At 43.6% G+C, this 19,900-nt stretch overlaps 1 protein-coding gene across 3 annotated transcripts in view; it reads left to right on the top strand.

The window, feature by feature from the left end:
- The first annotated feature begins 4,909 nt into the window (after nt 1-4,909).
- Nucleotides 4,910-19,900, top strand: part of NPAS2 (neuronal PAS domain protein 2) — a 55,910-nt gene continuing 40,919 nt past the window's right edge. For 2 of the 3 annotated variants that reach the window (XM_037377654.1, XM_037377652.1), the window contains exons 1-4: nt 4,910-5,934; nt 10,934-11,082; nt 14,273-14,364; nt 17,626-17,715. In XM_037377654.1, coding sequence (XP_037233551.1) covers nt 5,903-5,934; nt 10,934-11,082; nt 14,273-14,364; nt 17,626-17,715 — 363 coding nt within the window. In that variant the 5' untranslated portion in view covers nt 4,910-5,902. The remainder of the gene's footprint in view (nt 5,935-10,933; nt 11,083-14,272; nt 14,365-17,625; nt 17,716-19,900) is intronic. The other variant, XM_037377651.1, reaches the window with a different exon arrangement.

The raw sequence follows: 19,900 nt of genomic DNA, 5'->3' as shown, positions 1-19,900 counted from the left end.
TCAGCCGGCACTAGGGTAAAGGAGGGAAGCTAATACCACACAGCAAGAGATGCAAGGTTTCTGACATGCAAAAAAGAACACCTCTTCCCATTAAATGAGAGTACTATAAAGAATAAAGCCAAAATATGCTCTGAGACTTTACTTGTCTTCATCAAAATCTCATAATACTCAGCTGCATTACCTGTGAGCATCTCCCTGCCATGCCCAGTTCAGAAGAGGGGGGCATTAATTTACGTCAAATTCCATCATTTTCATTGTCCACATTCAGATCACTTTTTAATGTCTGTTTTGCTTTAAGCCCATTACCATCTAAAGATTCGTTGTACACATATGTATGAAACATGGAGAAACCTGTCGGGTTCATGAAGTCCAATATTTTCTCAAGCTTTCTTCTTTTCGTTTTTGGAAATCTCTGAACAACCTTTTCTCTAGTGTAAACAAAATGTAGTCATCTACTGAATGCAGGAAGACTAAGCTGCACACTGTCAGGCAAAACCAGTCACAACTCTAAAGCTGGACACTTACCACACTACTGGATTTTCCCTTTACTTGTAAAAACAGTAATTCCCATAACAATCACAGCATTACATGACCCATGGTAACCACAGGCTGCCATTCTGCCACTGAAAAGTCACTGTCACTTCACAAATAACAACGTATATCACCAGGAAAGTGATTTTTTACTGTCTTTTTCTTAAGGCTACTCTGTTTACATTTTGATAAATCTGTTTTGATTGCTGTGGATGGGATTGTGCTGTATTTTGTTATGGACTCCAGCATGTTCTTGTAACAGTTCATGGGTTTACACCTGAAGAATAAGGATGGAGGGCTGCAGTCCAGTTTGATGTGTCTGTAGATCTGTTTATTCTGATTTGTGTTTATACAAATCCTTCTTCTGTGTGTTCACGTCATACCCCTCATGGTGGGATAGCTGAGTGCTTCATCCACATCAGAGAAACATGGAATAAGGCATTTAAAATGGTCATAGTCACTTCTTGCCCGTCACCCTGTGACCTTTCCTGCCACTTCCCATTTGCTAACCTTTGTCCCCCAGCAAGGCTTGGAAGGGAAATACTTTATTTGTTAGTGTGGTTTACTTCATTTCAGAGCTCTGCCTTAGCTGAGAAGGGGGTAGAGCTGCTAGTGCCAAGCCACAGTGGTGGTTCCCAGTGTGGGCAAGTGTCCATCTAACCCATGCTGTGGAGCACCCATGGGACAATGCCACCGTCCTACCACAGTGCCCATCAGACGTTGCCCATCATACCTGGGCAGGAGACATGGCAGCGGTGCCAGCGCAATGACCCAGCTACACTGTCCCCTGTGCTAGTGGGTGACCAGAAACTGTCCCTCTGGCTCGTGCTCAAAGCCTGTACTCCCCTTCGGTGCGTTCTTCCTATGGCTTGGATCCTACTCACTATGCATGGGATGTCATGCATGGGTGGATCTGACTTTTAAATTCTGAACCACTGGACATACCTGCATGCCTCCTTTATAACACCAAGCTCTTTGCTAACAGCCTCTTTCATCCCCTTCAAAGAGGGATCCAGAGAGTAACTACTCCCTGTTGAGGTACCGCTCAGTATCTTGTAGAAGCACACTCAGCAGAGATGGGCACTGGATGCTGAGCAATGTGTCTGGAAGGTACAGGAGCGTGTCTACCCTCCACCCTGTTGCTCTTTTTCTTCCTTCTTCACAAAGATAACGGTTGTTGGGGAGGGTCTGCCAGTTCAAGATGTTTCTTCCCAGCATCTGATTTTCCATACAGCCCTTGCTCATCCACCGTCTGTGAGAGGATTGTTCTCCAAGTGCAATATCATCACCTTTACTTATGATGGTGGTATTGTACCAGCATCCTAAATGGTCTGAGGGTGAGGTCCAAGGCAGGGCTCAGGTATATTTGTAGCCAGTGGGAAGCAACACCAGGGTATGGTGGGCAGCACCCCTCTCCCCAGGGCCAAGCATGCCCTGGACAGGACAAGTGGCTGAATGCCCCAAGCAGGCCTATAGGGTGGTGGATGCAGACACCCCACCATGCCAGAGATGGAAGGGGATGAAAAGCCTGGCCTTCCCCCACAGCTGCCAAACATAGGGCCAGAGGAGCAAACACTGTGATTTCTCACCAAGCTTCCCAAGGCACATCCCAGGACCTCTAAAAGACATTTACGTCTCTGATTTAATTCATCTGAGTTAAATGAGTTTGATTAAAAATTCTTGTTAAATGTCAGGCTGATTTGTAGGAACTGAGATTAGCTGGTCACATGGCAACTTAGTGGAAAATCAACAGCTGATTACTTACATTTGCGTGTCAGTCATTTTATAGCATATCCTTATGAGTAGTAGGGTAGGAAGGAGAGAAACCAACCTCACCCACACAGAAAAGTAGTAGTTTAACTCACTAAAAGACATGTTTCTAGTGCAGGGTAAGGTGATCAGTGCCAGATTAATTCTATAGTGCAAGCTCTGTGTCCACTGGGAATGGATTGTATCAAAATAAACATGTGCAACCTTTCTTCTGGAAAGTCTATGGAGCGAGCTGGCACTCTGCCTGAATTGCTTCTTTCCCAAGAAACTAGTCATTGTATGAATGAATGTGGCAGGGACGTTCGTGCTATAATTCTCCATCTCAGCCAAGGGTACATGGTTAACAGTTTTAGACAGTCTTTTGGTTCCAAAATGCCACTTTTCCCTGCTTGTGGGTATGCGTCTTTCTGTGTGTCTGTCCCACCCTGATGGGAGTATGTGAGCTTACTCCTCCTTATTCCAGGTGGTTCCTATCTTTTTGAGGGGTAGTGTCTTCACTTGTTGTTGATAATGATATTAATGAAGCTCCAAGCATATCCATCACTGTTGAATACGCCATCGCAAGAGTCACATCATGTGGTGTTGTTACTCCTAGGTTTGCAAATTCTCTTTGTTAGCAGGAAAGGATCCTTCAAATTTTGAGAAATCCTCACGCCACTTGTTTTTTTGTGTCACCTCTTTGCAAGGGAACTGCAGCACAGAGCCATGGCATTTACTGCCTGCCTCTGTCATTGCAACAAGCCAGAATTGCCTCCTAAACCAGGCACTGATGGGGACGAGAGAGCAGATTTCCAGTTTGCTAGTTGGGACCCTCCCAGCTGAGGGACTGAGGGGATAATGTAAACCAAACAAGTTACACTAAGCACCTACCTAAGCTCCATGCCATGGGTTTCTCCTGCAGGTGTAAGCCAGCATCTGCTGTGGCTCAGGAGAGGGATGGCAGTGCTGGTTTGCAGCAGTTGTATACTCTGCCATATCTGTTTTATTGAGAACAGTTTTAATTTTGTATGTTACATATGTACTGGCAAACGCTCTTAGCAATGCTTACGATGCTCTGGAGAGTTTGCTGTGTGAGAAAACAGAAGCAAAATGACAATTAGATATTGTCTAACACTAGCAACAGCACAGCAGGTCCAGAATTTCATGTCAGTCAGTGAGAAACCTTGTTTACTGGATGCCGGCCACGAATTGCTTTACAGATCTAGCCAAATCTTTGGCAGAACAGACCAGTTAGACCTGTTGCTCTCTCATAAGGGTAGAGGCTTCCTAGCGGTGTAATTCCTTCATGGTTTAGAGTGTACAGTTGTAGGAAGCCCCTTTTCATCAGCTACGTTGTGCCTCCCCAGAACAGCTGGAGCTGAGCAGCACTGATGCTGACTACCCCATCCACTCCCATCCTTCCTCAGAGCCACCCAGAGCTCTCATTCCCATATTCCTGCTTTCTACTGGGAATCTGTTACAACCAGAGGAGACCTTGGTGCAGCAGAGGAAGACCTCCAGGGATTCAGACAATGTGACTTCTGCTGACACTGCCCCATTTTGCTTGTCATAGCCTAGATTCAACAAGGGTGCCTGCAACAGAACAAAGGTCTAGCAAAGAAAGACAGCAAAATCCTACATGCTAACCTTTGCCATATTACTGATGCCTTCTTTATTCTTGAATAACGTAGGTGAACATTTTGGCGGCAATAAGTGAGCAAGTAACAACAAAACCCACTCAATTTTGTCACTACATTTTAGCCTGATTTATTTGAAAACACACTTGTTGGGCTAGCAGTCTGATTCTGGGACTGGATAAATAACTACCTAAAGTATTTGTAAAACACTGGTAAACAAAATTTAACGGGGTCTATAAATTTTCCTAGTTGAAAATAAGGATTGTGATATGGCTGACTTGACTGTTTTGCAAGGCCAAATAAATATCTGAAAAAAACATCTAAAACCTACATGGCATTATGTTATTTTGTGTAATAGAATTCAGCAACTTAAGTTTGCCAGTTATGACTAAAAAAGCCAGTCCCTCAGCCATCGTATTTCTTATTAATGCTCCTCCATCAACAAGCTGAATGCCATGGAGTAGTAGCTTTACCCTCCAATCGGTGACCCGTGGCTTTAATTCCTCATTACTCTTGTATTTGATAAAAAATTACAGGGTAGTTTCATATTCTTAGCTAACTGTTGAGTAATGAGCAGGTGGAATATTGCTGTAAGAGAACTAATAGCAGAAGGAGGGAATTTATCCACTTTCTTACTATCAGTAAGTTTTTACTCTTGTTTTTTCCTAAATTGCTCTTTAAACAGGCAAATTTCCGTGTGACTCATATGTGGAAAATACCATGGGCTTAAATAATGCCTAGCAATTCATTTCCCTCCTTCCCACTTCCAATTTTATTCATGCCTTACTTGTTGAGGACTCATTAAATGAGAAGCAGTGATTTTTGAAAATGAGTTATCATTGCCTGTCATTACACCACGACTTTGAAAAGGATGCTTTGACAATATCCAGTGTTTGCAGTGGCATTGTGCTGCCAGTTTGACAAATATTTGTGTGGGATGCAGCAGCGTGCGGCTTTTGTGCCTGACATGGGCATGAGGTGCTGTGAGAGGCGGCAGGCCTTCCTCCTCAGGCTGAAGCAGTTACAGCTCAAGCATCGCTCTCACATAAGGCTATGAAGTGAAGGAGGGTGGGCAGTGAGCTGGTGACACGTGGTTCGGAGGATCTCAGCCTTCAGCCGGGCTGCTCTTGTATTTTTCCCTTCGCCTTGCCTACACAAATTTAATTTATCCCCTTTTACTTTGTGGCTTTATGAAAATATCTTGTGCTCAGAGTACTTTCTCCTTACAGCTCAAACAGCCAGAGAAGTTGGCCTACAAACCTGATGACAGGTCACAATGTTTTGGTGAAGATCAGCAAAAAGAGTGATGGGGATGGTGCAGTCTTGGTGCTCGGTGCCGGCACCGCCAGGCAGGCACTGTCTGGGCTATGAGAGGGCTTTTTCACAGTGTGGCTTCAGCGGTGGGATTTATGAGGACGCTTTGAATTTGGGATGTAGTTCGGTAGAGTTACTACTGTCTCTTTTGCCTTCGGGTCAGGGCCCACAGCGGAGGATGAAGAGCCTGCCAGTAGGAAGCTCCACCTGAGAAGTCAGAGGCATCAGTGATGCCGACTCTTGCACTGGGGATGGTCTTGGGGGGAACACGGAGGTGCTGAAAATGCCTTTTCAGCTTGGGCAGATCCCAGGGTTCATCCAGCCTGCAAGTTTGCAGAGAGTATCCTCCACAGGAAAAAAATTCCCCTAGAAGTGGCTTTTTTTGTACTGTACTGGTGCATCGTGTTGTGCCTGGGAACCCTGATCACTGGCTGGAGCCCCTAAGGCTAGCATGACACTCAGGAATAACATTATCCACAGTGCATGTTCCCTAAAATCAAGGACTGTGGCATAAAGCACTGCTGACACATTTATCTGACCTGGATATCATCACTCTGTTATTAAAATGAAATAGAGCGACTCTGAGATTAACCTGCAAGTTGAGCTAACGAAATGACAATTCATAATGATTCTTGCATTCCTTCAACAGAAAAAACTGCTTAGACAATCTAATGGATGAAGATGAGAAAGACAGGGCAAAGAGGTGAGCACTTTTTCTTTCATAACTCTCCATTTAACTTGCGATGAGCTTGATACTGTTTGTTGCTGCAGAAGCTGTTTTATCCATAATCAATTAATCAAAGAGAGAGGGAGTAAAATACAGCCAAACACAACTTGAAAAACTGCCATCTCACAGATTCCTATTCTTGGCTGCCCTGTAAGAAGGAAATAATGTAGCAATGTTCCCTGTGGAAAATATAAAAAAAGCCAAGGCATTGATTGTTTTCTTCACATTACTGCAGAACACGAGAACTGAAGAACCAACAACGTACTCCTGCTGCTATAATACATCATCTGAGCTTCTCAAGTGTATAAAAATGTGAGGTTTTTTTACAAAATACATTTTGCAAAAGAAAAAAAATTACAAAAGTGAGGGTTTTTCCCTATTGTGATGGTCATTTATTCAGTAATGCCTATCTCACAGTAATGAAAACTCCTAGAAGTTACCTTCAGAGCAGAGAAAGACCATGAGAAGTGCTGTGTCAGCCTTAAAGTGGCGCAAACCTTTATTCACATACATTCTGCACTCCACCACCAAGTCCCGGTTGGTGGGAAACTGTTGTGAATGCTTTGTGGGGAGGGAAAGGGTGTGTTTCAAGGCAGGCGACCTGTGGCAATAAAACTCTTAATAACTGCCAGATCTGACTGGCATCTGCAGAAAAACTGTTTGGAAGCATTTGAGGTTTTTTTCTTCTGGACGCGTTATCAATACCGCAGCCTGCAGTTTAATTGCTTTAGAGGGAGCTGTGGGTTGTCCACATTTTTCCCCTTGGTTTCCTCTAATGAGAGTATTTCCAGTCCAGGCACAACTAGTTGATCCAGTTTCATCTCTTTTGATTCCTTCTCCGCTTCTTTCCTCCCTGCAGCTTTTTCTCACCAATATAGGTCAGCACAGGCTGCAGCCGAGCTCAACTGTTCTTCTTTGCTCCCTCCTCTTAATGTGTGCGTGCTCAGGCTGCAGAAGGCCTGCCTTCGCTACCGGGAGCAACATGCTGGCGACTGCCTCCCCTCAGCCCTGCGAGGGGGGATCTGCTGAGGCCAGGGGTCCGCCAGCCCCCGGCGCCATGGCGGCTGCTGCTCTTCACAGGGGGCTTCATGCCCAGGGCAGGGCCCATGCGGGGTATGGCTCTGCCCAGCTCTCTGTCAACCACGCAGGTGGGTGCGGGGAGGGGATGCCTCCCGCTGCCCACCCATCACAAGGAGGTGGCATTTCAGAGAGGGTGTAGCACAGCGACAGGTGCCACACTGCCCCGGAGCCCTGGGGGCAGGGAAGGGGGAGCAGGGAAGGGAGCCCACCTTGCATTGCTGCTTCGCATGCTCGAGGCCTGATTATTTGTGTGCTAATTCTTTTTTTTATTTTCAAAAAACCCCCCACACATTAAATGAATGCATATAGGAAAAAAATAGGATACCACGTATCCTCCCTATCAGCGATTGTCATCACCATCTGGTATGACTTGCATGCTGTTTGTTCCTGGAAGGAATTTCTGTCATACCCTGGGGCAGGCCTCTATCAAGGTGCATAAAAAAATGATAACTTTGAAAATGAAAAAAGGAAATTGCTTCATTAAATTGTAATTTAACTACATTTTGCTTTTTATAAATAAATCTAAATTTGAAATCAAGTTTGGAGTCATGAGAGGCTTCATGAAGGTCTAAAGTTACCACATTATACTAAAGCCGTTCAGATTCATGTAAAAGCTATAGGTTTTCTTCCAAAGCTTTAAAGAGAGTCAAACTTAGGAGAAGCCATTGGCTGAACATTTTTGTTGTTGTGTCCTCAAAACTGAGGACTTTTCATCTGTCCCATTCCACAGGTGAAACTCTTTCTTTGTTTTCTTCTGTTCGGTGTAAGGACTAGGTCCCTCAGTCCTGAGAAACACAAGAACAGATGAAAAAGCCAAAAAAATTGTCCTCTTCTTTCATTTCTGTGTTAAAAGTAGGTGAGAGTAGAAATCTCTGAATTTAACTCTTTGGGAATGGACCCAAGCCAGGACCTGGATTTCTCAGGTTAGAGACACACACGCAGACCGTTCACTGTCTACTGTGATTTATTAGGCACATACAGGTTGTATTACACAGACATGAGAAGAGGTTCCATCCTCTCCCAAGGACAGGCACCTGCACTCCCACCCATGTGCCAAGTGTTCAGTATTTGGCCACAATGTATAGCTCTTCCTTCAGGATGCTGGTTATTTTGAGCCCCACTCTGCATCATGCGACTCCCCAAGGCACTACTTCACTCTGAAGACCCAAGGACTGAAATGTGGATATGACAGCACCACACTTGGGAACATCAAAGACCTCCTTGAGGTGTTCTGATCTTCTGGAGACCAGAACCATGATTTCATTTTCAATTCTTTGATGTTGGATGGGGTTTATTTTGTTTTGTAGATTTATTAATTTTAAACAAAAAGCTTACTTTGTGCACTTTTTTCTCTATCTGCTTTTCTTCTAGTTTGCTTTAATAGTAAATTATTTAAAAATTATTATTTTGCAATTCAGCTGAATTCCAAATTCCAGCTAAAACCAGCTTGAAGTGAAACACGGCAAAGCGCTAATAAATGAGGACTGCTGCTTGCCATTTTCCACTCCAATAAAAAGTAAATTTAAAAATCTGAATGAAGATATGCAGTATGGTTACTTGCTTTGATGCATATATAACATATCCCACTGGACAGCAAAAAGAAGTATGAAATTTAGTGTAAAATCACATCTCATTGAAAATCATCAAGATGTAATGGCTACTAGTCAACAAGTATCAGTCTCTCTTTAAGACAACAAGCAGCAAATACGTAAGAGTATAAAAATGGCTGTTTATAACATGTGTTAAAATGGTGATTTTGATCATTCTGAATCCAGGCTGTCCTGCATTGCCTTTAGCTGTATTCACTAAAAATCCAGATTTTATTCATACTGTGTCTCCTTCTTCCCCTTAGATATGCTGCTTTTTTTTTTTTTTTTTTTCTTTTTTTTTGAGTAGTGAGGCAAGAGGAGAACTGCGATGAATGGTATGGAATTAAGACAGAGACTGTTTTGGCTTACTGTAAAGTATATGCCCTAGCAATGAAGTAAACAAGGCTAGGAAATAATCTTTCAAGGGAAGTGATGAAAACTACATGATTTAAGACATTTACAACTGGACTGAATAAAGCATTTACAACTGTGCAGGGACAGTTTAGATGACCTAATTATGAAGGTTTCTTTCTCTTTTTTTTCCTTTTTGAGATGTTACTGTGTTCATCGATTCAGATCTTGGTAGAGTTATTTTCATTACAGCAGTTTTTATATTTCCTTTCTGAATAAAATATCAAGTGTTAAAAATAGATACTTTATATATCTGTCAAGGCATCTTTATGTTGGGAAAAGCAACACTTTCCCTATAGATGGTTGATGTTTTATTTTATTTTCAGGGAAGTTGAGACCCTTTAAGGTTGAAATGAACTGAGGATTGAATTATGAGGAAGTAAAACATTGATGTTCTTAATGTCCCCTCGAACTGTACGGCAATAGGATAAGGCTGGAGCTTTTCACGTCTTGTTCTGACAGCCTTTTGCACTGTAATAAGAACAGGCTGAAATCAGTCAGGCAGTATCCACCCGATCTCTTATGTTCAAAGCTGTAAAATAATCAAGTGTTGGCTTCTATCCAGTGTGTCTCCAAGTGTGTTCAGGGTTGAGAGCAAGACAAACAAAAATTACCCCTCTGTCAGTAGTAACATCCAGAAGCCTCTGCACTGATTTCTCAGCTGAAAATATTTACCACCGTCCCGGTCCTTGGAGGGGACGTAGATGCTGGGCTAAACTCTGCTCTGATTTTCAGCAGTGTGCATCCAGAGCTGCATATGAGGAACAGCAGCGTTAGCTGGGACCGAGAAACACAGAGTGAGAACCGACCTCTTGGCTTTTCTTTCTTGTTTACATGTACCCAGATTTTTAGATCTTTCTGTAATTAACAAGGCAAATCTTGTCTGCTTGAGGACCTTTCAGAAGAGCAAACAAATATTCTGGGTTATATTTCTTTCTATTTTCACATGGTTACTGAAGTCCAGGTGATAGCCTCCAAGTAGAATGATTGTCATATTCATGGGAACGATTCAGAAAACACTTGCTCATGTATAGGTTGACATATAATTTAAAAAATCAAAGTGCACAAGCCGAGAAGATTATAAACAGCCTTAATGACAGTATTATGGTGGTACCAAAACACCTGAAATGAAATCGGGTCCTTTCTTCCTATAAGCACTTCAAACACAGTAGTAGAAGCAGGCTGTCTCTGAGGAGTCTGCAAGCTGAACAGAGAAGGTTGGCAAAGAAAGCTGCAGAGTCTCCATTTTACATCTAAAGAGGTGGGGCATTGTGACCTTAAGCAATTTGCCCAGTGGCACACAGAGATTAAGGGCAAGCAGGAGCCCCCTGCCAGCATTTCTGAGCCCCCAGGTCTGGGAACACATCCCAGCTACAGACCCAGTTCATGCTGGGATGAGGCGTGATGATGCCCTCCCTCCTGCTTGCCCTTGTCACCTTGGAAAGGAGACTAAACCAGGTGGGATGTGAACTAGACTGGAGCTGCAGCAACCTCTGCTCAGGTCCCTGATCTTAGTGACTGGAAGACAACAGCCCAATTCTTCTCTCTAAGCCAGCCTGAAGGTAGCCAGAGGACCTGTGACCAAAGTGGGCAGGTCCCTCCAGGTGGACCCAGCCCCAGCGCAATGGCCGAGCTGCAGGACTGGGGTCCCTCTGTCCTGTTGGGACTGCACAAGTGGGTATGACCCATAGTTTTACTAGTTCCCACTCTTCCTTATGGATGATTTTACAGTTATTGTTACTTCTTGTTTGTGAATGATTTTACTGACAGTGTCAATCTTCACATGCTGAGGCACACAGCAAGCTAATTTCTATGTGTATACATTGGAAATAGCAGGTACATGATGGTTTTTTCCTCTTGGTCTGCTCATCTTTCTTTTCCCCTCTTATCTACAGGGCTTCGCGTAACAAGTCGGAGAAGAAGAGGCGCGATCAGTTCAATGTTCTCATCAAAGAGCTCAGCTCCATGCTTCCAGGCAACACTCGCAAAATGGACAAAACTACTGTGCTGGAAAAAGTCATTGGCTTTCTGCAGAAACACAATGGTAAGATTTACTGCAGCTCTTCATACATTTGCCAGATGGTTACTACAATATCCTGTTTCCTTCAGTGATCATCAGAATGGCTCAAGGGGCCTAAAAGTGCCAACATAAGCTATTTTTTTTTCTGTCTCATCAAAAAAGATCATTTACAGGCACTGTGCTGCCCAAATCCGTCTCCGCAGCTGCTCTTTAGTTGAGGTTTGTCTCTCAACCTACTAGAGAAGGGGGCAGAAGGCAGGAACCGAGGGAAGGAGGGCAGCAGTGCCCTGCAGCACACATGAAGAAGAGAGATGATTTGAACAAGAGAGATTTGGGGCCAGAGGGAAGACTTTCTTCCTTGAAATCTGCAATATTCTGAGCAGAAGAACAAAGCATTTGCTCCAGCTCCTCTGCAGAAAAATGCAGAGAAGCAATCTGTTCAGCCCCCCTGCTACACAGTGGACTGTGTAGGACTCAATTTTCCACGGTGAGCCGAAAACTCAGACCAGAAAAGGCCCCAGTTCTTGAAGTCAGCTTCAGCAAATTGCATCCACAGATAGCTGACGTGCATCACCCAGTTCGCACAAGCAGAAGCTACGTCACATTTGCACAGCATGCAGTTGCAATAGTAAAGTTCAGCTTCGGAAAGCTGGGAGTTTATTTTTTAAAATGCACACAGAAGTGACAGTTAAATCCCTTAGAAATGTATCCTTACAGAGGGCAGAGGAGATTTCTGACCCTGCTGATCTAGTCTGGTCAGTCTAGTTTCTAGTCAGTGGGCTCTGTCAGAGCCCTGTGGGCTCCCTGATGCACAGACATCCGTCAGCAGCAGACAATTGAAATGCTTCTCCCTTATAAACCCCTTAAAAATCAGGGCACTAATTTAAAATGGGGCTCTTCTGCTCTGCCCCTGTGAGGAAGAGGCTTCAGTGGATAACCATGGGGAATGCCCCTGGTCCTACAAAGCAGAAATGGGTCTTCTGAGCTGATGTACCACATCACTCGGCTCGCCTTTGCTCATCCCGTACCTCCTGCCCACACTCCCTGGAGAGCTCTAGGTGAAACAGAAAAGACCATAAAAACTCTCATATCATGACTCCCAACATGACAGAGTCACAAATGTCAAACTTATAGACGAAATAATTACAGTGGTTCTGTTGTTAGAGCGCAGTTTCTCCTTTAAATGAATTTCTGCCACAGACAAGATGATTTCATACAGGAGGGCAAGACCAGGACACCTCAAAGTTTAATAATTGTGTATACCTATTAAAAAATGACAGTAATAACATATCTCTTTTTTTTTTTTTTTAGCTGCCCAAGGCAGAGTAAAGGAGGACGTGAATATGCTCAATTATAAAGCCAAGCAAAGAACAATCACATGAGATTTGAATAAGTGTAGATAAGTGTAGCCGATAGCCCAAATAATTTACTCCGAAAAGCTTCATTTCTGGAAGAACAACTCAGTAAAAGAAAGCCAACAGTCACAAATCCTTCCACAGCAATTGGGTCAAACTGTGACTGGTTCTAGTGCACTTGCTAAAAAAAGCAAGTGTTATCTATTTTTAAACTAGATTAGTTGTCCCACAATATAATACAAAGCATCAGTGTTTAAAAATGTTGATTATCTTCAGCGTACTTTGGATCTGGTTCATTCAATCGTATTTCCTTTTCATTTAGTAGGCTAAACCAAGATTTTAGTCGTAACAGAGGAGGAGGTCATTTTTCAGACTTTTTTCTTCATAAACTGCCTCATTCTTTATAAAGCACAGAATCTCCCAAATCTCAAATAATTCTTCTAACTGTTGCTGGTTTGTGTACACAAGCTTTTCCAAGCTATGCATCTGCTGGAAGTATCCTATATTCTGAAACTATATAATAAAAATCTAACAGGCTGATCTCTCTTTTTCCTTATCTGGTTTTGTGTAAGACCATGGGGGCTGTGGAGAGTCGCCGTGCTATCAGTGACAGCCCCCAGCAGTGCAGAAAGTGAGTTGAACGAGCTGGTAGAAGCACAGGGCTGCATCTCCATTAATAAAGCCTGAATGGAGGCTTTGATTTCTTTCTAGGCAACAATATGTACAGGCACTGGTAAAAATTTACTGTCTTTAATATCATTTAGCCTTTTGCATTTCTCTGGCCAGTTTGCCTGTGTGCTCTGAATAGGGAGTGTTGGGTATTACATGCTCTGGAAGTGTTAATCAATAGGATTAATTAGCAGGCAGTGCCAAGAGGAGAAGACAGGCTGCACTCAGCATCCCCTCACTACTAGAGCTGAATGAGGGAGCACTCAGACCAGTGGAGCGAGCAGCAAACAAAACCAGCTGAAGTCTCTCTGAATTATAAGATCAGCCTCCCGTAACCCTGTCTGACTCAGGTAGAGCTGATGTGAGTGGCTGTTTTTCCAAGGAAACGGCTCACCGGGATGCACATCCAGCTGTCCCCAGCACAGTCCCCAGTTGCAGTGTGAAGCTGTGACTTGTTACACCAGTGTGCCTGCACCCCTCCACGGAAAGCCCTTGGGGAGTGAGCATCCCCAGGCTGCTGCAGGTGTTTCAGAGACTGACCCTCTCCTCCAGACAAGTTTCGGGGTGAGATGCTGGTGCTCCGTTCCCTTTCCCTGGGCTGCCCTGCAACAGGGGGCTGGCAGCAGGCACGGGAGAGAGCAAGGGCCGCAGCACCAGTGTAAGGCTGCTGCAAATGCTCAGGTCTCACTCGTGTTTTGGAGAATAGAGCAATAGCTCTGCTCTTTGGGGTCACAGCCCCTCGGGGCTCCTCTGAAGGAGTTCTCTTGCTGCTCCCTGTTGGGCACAGAAGCTGTAGGCTGAACCCTAGCTCTCTGGAAGCCTAATTTTGAAGCTGTAAATTGTAAATATCTATTTGACACATACTAAGCCTTGCCTTGATATTCATTTAATGCAAAGTGGTTTTATCTTTTCATCCATACCCCAGTAATGCTGCTTGAGGCCGATCGCTATGTGGATACAGGCTGCCCCTGAAGTCAGTTCAAGTTGAGCCAAGTTAAAAATGAGGAAAACATTTCAGGATTGGGCCCAGTTCAGATAGTGATTACTGTCTCTGTATGCAAACCCCATGCTTAAAAAATGCAATTTTTGAATATAAAGGCGATTTCTCTCTTTTTGTAGCAACTCATATATAGTCTTGCAGGAAAAAAGTTTCTTTGAATTTAAAAACCTGAAATGTTCTGTTTGTTTAGAAGTCTCAGCACAGACGGAGATCTCTGAAATTCAGCAGGACTGGAAGCCTTCATTTCTCAGCAATGAAGAATTCACCCAGTTGATGTTGGAGGTGAGCATGCATATATACCTTTCTAATTTTGTCTAGCAGTCATGGAAATGCTCATGCATCTACAATAAAATGTTATCTGCAGTTCCAAAAGGGGAGGTTTCAAGTACTGCTGTAGCTGACCATCAGGCAGAGCTGGTCACTGAGACAGAGTCCCCACATGTTGCTTTTCACTCTGGACGATGCTGTTGCACTGTATGCTGCCACAGCCCGCAAAGCTGCACAGGGACTCCCAAGAAATGCAATCCAGGGGAGAGATTCAAATCACAGGTTGCATTTTATTTTTACAAACAGAGGTGAGGAAAAGGGCACGTGGCAGTTTTTCTCCTGTTCTTGGAAGGCATTATTATTACCTAATATTTATGCAAGACTATCACCTAAAAGGCAACGGTGCCACGTCCCTCTAGTGCTAGGTGCTGTACGAGCAGATAAAACCTGACAGCTCCTCTTGGTTTGATACAGTTAATACTTCCATTCTAATGATTTTCAAGGCCTTATCAAACACTTCTTATTCCAACAGGGAGCAGGGTTATTTTGCAATGATAGTTTTTAAATCACCTTTAAATTATACCATAGATGCTTTTAATGCTAGCTGGGATTTAAAGGGAGGTGACTCAATGTCGTTTATATAGGTTTGAGATGAAATGCAAATGAGCTGCTAAAATGTATTTTTCTCTCTCAGTAACAACTAGAACCTTCTTTAGCAAGGATCTTCTCCCGTACTAAACACATGGAGGTTGCATGGCCCCGCAGTGTCCTCCTCCTCCCACAAATGATGTGACTGTGGGGCACAATTCAGGCTCTGGCAGCAGGCAGGGAGGGATACTGGGAAGCAGCTTGACCCACCAAGGAGTGGCACAAAGCTGGGGCACGTTGCTGGCGCCCAGGGGGTGGCAGTCCCTTGGCTGTTGCAGTTTGTTGTGATGAGACTCCCCTGGCCCAGTGTTAAGTGAGGCTTTGCTCCCACTGCACTGACGGCCGCCCATTCCTACCTCAGTGCACAGGAACTCTACATATGTAACTCCTTCAGCCTGCACTGAAATATTTCCCTCAGATAGCAATAAATTGGCAATTGTCTTGACTGGCTGGGCCTTTGTTGATTCTCCTTGTATGCCACACAATCTTAAACAATTGATTTTAGTTTCCCAGCTTATAAATCACCTTCTTGCTACTCTAATTTTCCATGCCCTTCAAGACAACATTGGGTATTGGGATCTCCTGTTGAGCCAGTTGTTCATCATTCTCTGCTTTTTTGCCTTACTACTAATCTTATTTTATTAACATTTGGGCAAGACTGCCTGAAGTTTTTCCCATCCTGTTATTAAAAGATGGGAAGGTTTTTTTTCAAGCATTGATTCAAAAGAATCAGAGCATAATTGGCTGCAGTAATACATCAGCTTTCCTGAAAATGGCCTTTTCTTACCCCATTGAAAAAGCTGTCATCAAATTACATAAGAGTAGGGATTAGGCTCTGTTTGTCCATCTAGGACTGCTAGTGAAATCTTTGAAAAGGGATATGGTCTCTCAGTGTTGGAGGGACCAGTTGGGAGTAAATAAAAACAGAATTACGTATGCATACATTAACTTGATTTTACCACAAAATTCTTTGTATAGTTTGCATTGGATATGAAATAAGGACTTGATTTAAGAAAAACCCAACAGTCTTCACCATAATAATAGGCACAGTACAGCTGCCTTGTAAAACCACTGCTCTCTTCTACAGGTTAACAGCTATCATGCTTTTTTAGAAAACAGCTTGAATGTACTACACTAAAGAAAAACTATTCTCTGCACTTAGATTAACAAAATCAAACTAACTATAGCAGCTGGAGGGTTTTCAGAGATGTTAAACACACGCTTTTCTACTGGGGTATAAGTTATTGACCTGCTTTTCAAAGGACTGTAGCACCAGCAGATTCCCATTGACTTAAATAGTTGTGGGTGCTCAGCATTCTCTGGAAAAAGGAGCATATGTTTGTGTCTTTATTCAAGGCTTTGTGTTTTCTTTTTTTTTAAAAAAAAACCAACAATTAGCATTTTCCAGTATTCTCAGAATTCTTTCCCTTATTGAAGTCAGCAGGGGGGAAGGATGTGCTGCAGCTCACAGAATCAACTGCTAGTCTGCCTTGGAGGCATGCCTGGGTTTGCAGTGAGGTTTTGTAATACCGTGGCACCCTGATCAGGCCGTTTGCAGTACACCTGTCTGCTGAACAGGTATCGCTGCCAGAGAGTATAGCTGAATCTGCTCTGACTCAGTCATGCTTGCAGTGCCCATATTGCTCACATACTGCAGGCTACACTGACCCCGGAACCCCGATGCACAGACAGGAAGGATCCAGACCTGCTCCACTTGAAAGCACGGGGAGCTCCACCAGTGACTCCTTAATTGCAACAGGAAGGTTTTAATGTAGTCTCTGAGCACCAAGTATTGAGTCTTAATTTTTTAATTTTTTTTTTGGGGGGGGGGGGGCAGGAGGTCTGCTCAGATTGGTTTGCTTTAATTCTGGATATCTACCTAGATTAACTTTGAACAACATTTAGCTCACAACCTTGCAGCTCAGACTAAAGAAGAAATTAATTTTGAAGGTGAAATTGCTCCTGTGGGGAGGACGGGGGTAAGGCTGACATTCGCTTTCAGTCTTAGGAGTGAAGGGGCTTGCTGCAAGGTGGGACTGAAGTGAGGAAGAAACTTTGCAGAAGGGTGAATTTCTCTTGGAATAAGTAATCCAATACCACGCACTTTAAAATAAATCACTCAACTGAAAGTCAGGCTAAGGATTATTTGATCATTTGCATTGCTTTTACTTACACGAAAGCCCAGTAATATACAACATTACATTAATACAAACTGAGATTTATGGGTTTTGCAGAGAAGTACCATTTTGAGATAGGACTGCATCCTTTCATCGTCCTTTGATATTTACACAGAGCTCAAATGTTCATTTTAATAACTTCCAAGGGATCCAGTCTTAGTCATTTTGCATTATTAAAATGTGTGATTAATTTAAAAACTGAGACATGAAATGTTCCTGTGAGCCCTTTGTTGCTTCAATAGTAGGTTTTACTAGACTACAAAGAGTGTTGTAAAAGTTAAATCAGACTGTAAAATCAGAGAATTACTGTTCTGCAACCCGAGATAACATTCCTACAACTCGATAACAATATGGTGCTGAAGTCAAACTGTTTTCATCAACGTGCAATGAGACGCCCTGTTTACACCACTTGTTCCTATCAAAGCACTCTCCACTTGTCTGTTTTCCTTAGGCATTAGATGGCTTCATTATAGCAGTGACCACAGGTGGAAGCATTATCTATGTGTCTGACAGCATCACACCTCTTCTAGGGCATCTACCGGTAAGTAATTCTGGTATTGGCTTTTCTACTACACATTGTAGGATTGGGACCTGCATTTTTAGGAACAGATGTAAAAGGGTGCGGGTGGCGTGTGTGAATGGTGTTTTCACCAAAATGCAGTGAGGGGGTTTGTCCCTGCGTTATGCTGGCCAGCTGCTTTTGATCAGCTCTGTTCTCTCTCTGTCTGATTCATACCCTTCAGGTTTTCGTTGCTATGAGGCACTTCGACTTGAATGGGAAAAGCTCTGCGGGAATACTCTGGCTAGGGGAGGGACAGGGTGACCTGGCTGATCTTTTCCATCTCTGATTTCTAAGCTAGCAGAGAATAGCACCAGTGCCACTGGCAGCTCGGCGAGGAGCTTGTTACGGGCCTTATTCTGCTCCCAGGGAGGTAAAGGACAAAAACCTCATTGAATTCAGAGTTAGCCAAGGGCTGCTGCTGAGTGACCCCACAGCTCAGCTGTGCTTTCCTGAGGGGAGCACACCCTGCCCACAGGAGGTGCTGGTGGAGCCAACGCTTGGCGCTCAGGTCCAGCACATACAGCTTGTTCTATCTGTGGGCTGCTGGGTCTTGCTGTGGGAGACACTGGAAGAGCAGGGAAGAGGGACTGCTCCGAACCCTGCTCCTGTTGCTAAGGCTGCTCTAGGAGAAACGGCACAATAATTAAGGATTAATCCTCACATTCGTTTTTAGTAGCTTGGTCTGAAATAAAGACATGCCCAGGAGAAAAAAATAGCTGCCAAATCATTATTGTACCACCACCACCACCCCCCGCCACGTTCTTAGGAAAATTACAATTCTTTTCCTCTTGTTTACTTCGTCACCAAATACATATTATGTTTTCCACCCAGACAAATGTATTTCATACACACTATTTTGCTGTAATATGAACAAAAATTATTTTCTTCTGAGGCGAAAGGAACTTGATGAAAGGCAGCAGCTCCTGGTAAATGCCAGAATATTGCTATGCAACAACAGATTGAACTGAATCTATCTATTTCAGCTTTCTTTAATCCTCAGCGGTTGAGAAAAACAGTAGTTGACCATTTTCTAACATTTATCTTCACTTCAAAGGCAGAGAGAGCCCTGTCCTGCATGCGGGCTGTTGGGTCTTCATACACTTACTGATTTCCATGGAATTTCCTTGTCTTTCATGGTTTAGGGGTTTCGTTGCTATCCCTTGCAAATACTGATTCTTAGTGGAAATGGTTGATCTGCTGCAGGAAAGTACTGCTCTTCAGGAACACACATTTCAGACCCTGTGCATTAAACCTTAACCTTGGATGAACATGGATGTATTCAGGTTCATAATTCCCAAGCTGGATCATCAGACACTAAATCTGTTTTCCCTCCCAAAGTCATGCCTTGTGTGATAACCTTGCCCAGTATCCAACCCAAAACAAGGACAAAGACAGGCGTTATTTTTTATTCACACAGAAGCAGCCCACAGCAGCCCAAGACAGGGACCACTCTGCCAAGGCTGGAGGTGGAGCAGGAGCTCCCACAGACCTTCTCAGAGCTGATGGAGTGATAATGATTAACAACTGGGTGCATCCCAGAGGCTGCAACTAAGCAAGCAATAAGGGCTTCTGCCTGCCCAAGGTTGGCAAATCACTACAGCCACAGACAGGGGACAGCTGAACGTGCAGCTAGGTGTAAACAGCATATTTTAGTCCCATGCTGCCCTTTCCATATGTCTTTTTACTTTTTAAAACTGATCGGAGTGCTATTTGGAAAATCTGTGTGGCTTGTTTTGTTTACCTCCAGGATCTATTTATAAGCTAAGTTCAGTCACTGTTTGAGGGACAAATACCAATTCTTTTTCCTCTGCGACTGCGGGGGGAACACTCTGCAAATCTTCTGCTTCAAGTACTGAAAGGAAAGCAAAACTGGGCAGAACGCAAAGCAGGACTCTGAGGGCCCCTATGAAGAAATCTGATGCTTTTTCTTTCATTAAAATCATGAAGGACTCTGGTGCTGAGAACAAATATATCCGATTCTCTTTAATACAGCTTCCCTAAGTTCCACAGAGGATTTTCAAACACAAATTTCCCCTGTTGTAATTCTAAACAGTTTGTTTTTATAAGATACGGAGGCTACTCTCAGGGTCAGTTGATGTAGAGAGGTTTAGCTCACATGGTAAGATTTACTGTCGCTGAAGTGACCTCCGGGAAAACTGGGCAC

The sequence above is a fragment of the Falco rusticolus genome, chromosome 2 (assembly GCF_015220075.1).
Source record: "Falco rusticolus isolate bFalRus1 chromosome 2, bFalRus1.pri, whole genome shotgun sequence".
NCBI lineage: Eukaryota > Metazoa > Chordata > Aves > Falconiformes > Falconidae > Falco > Falco rusticolus.
This window is presented reverse-complemented; position numbering and strand designations above follow the sequence as displayed.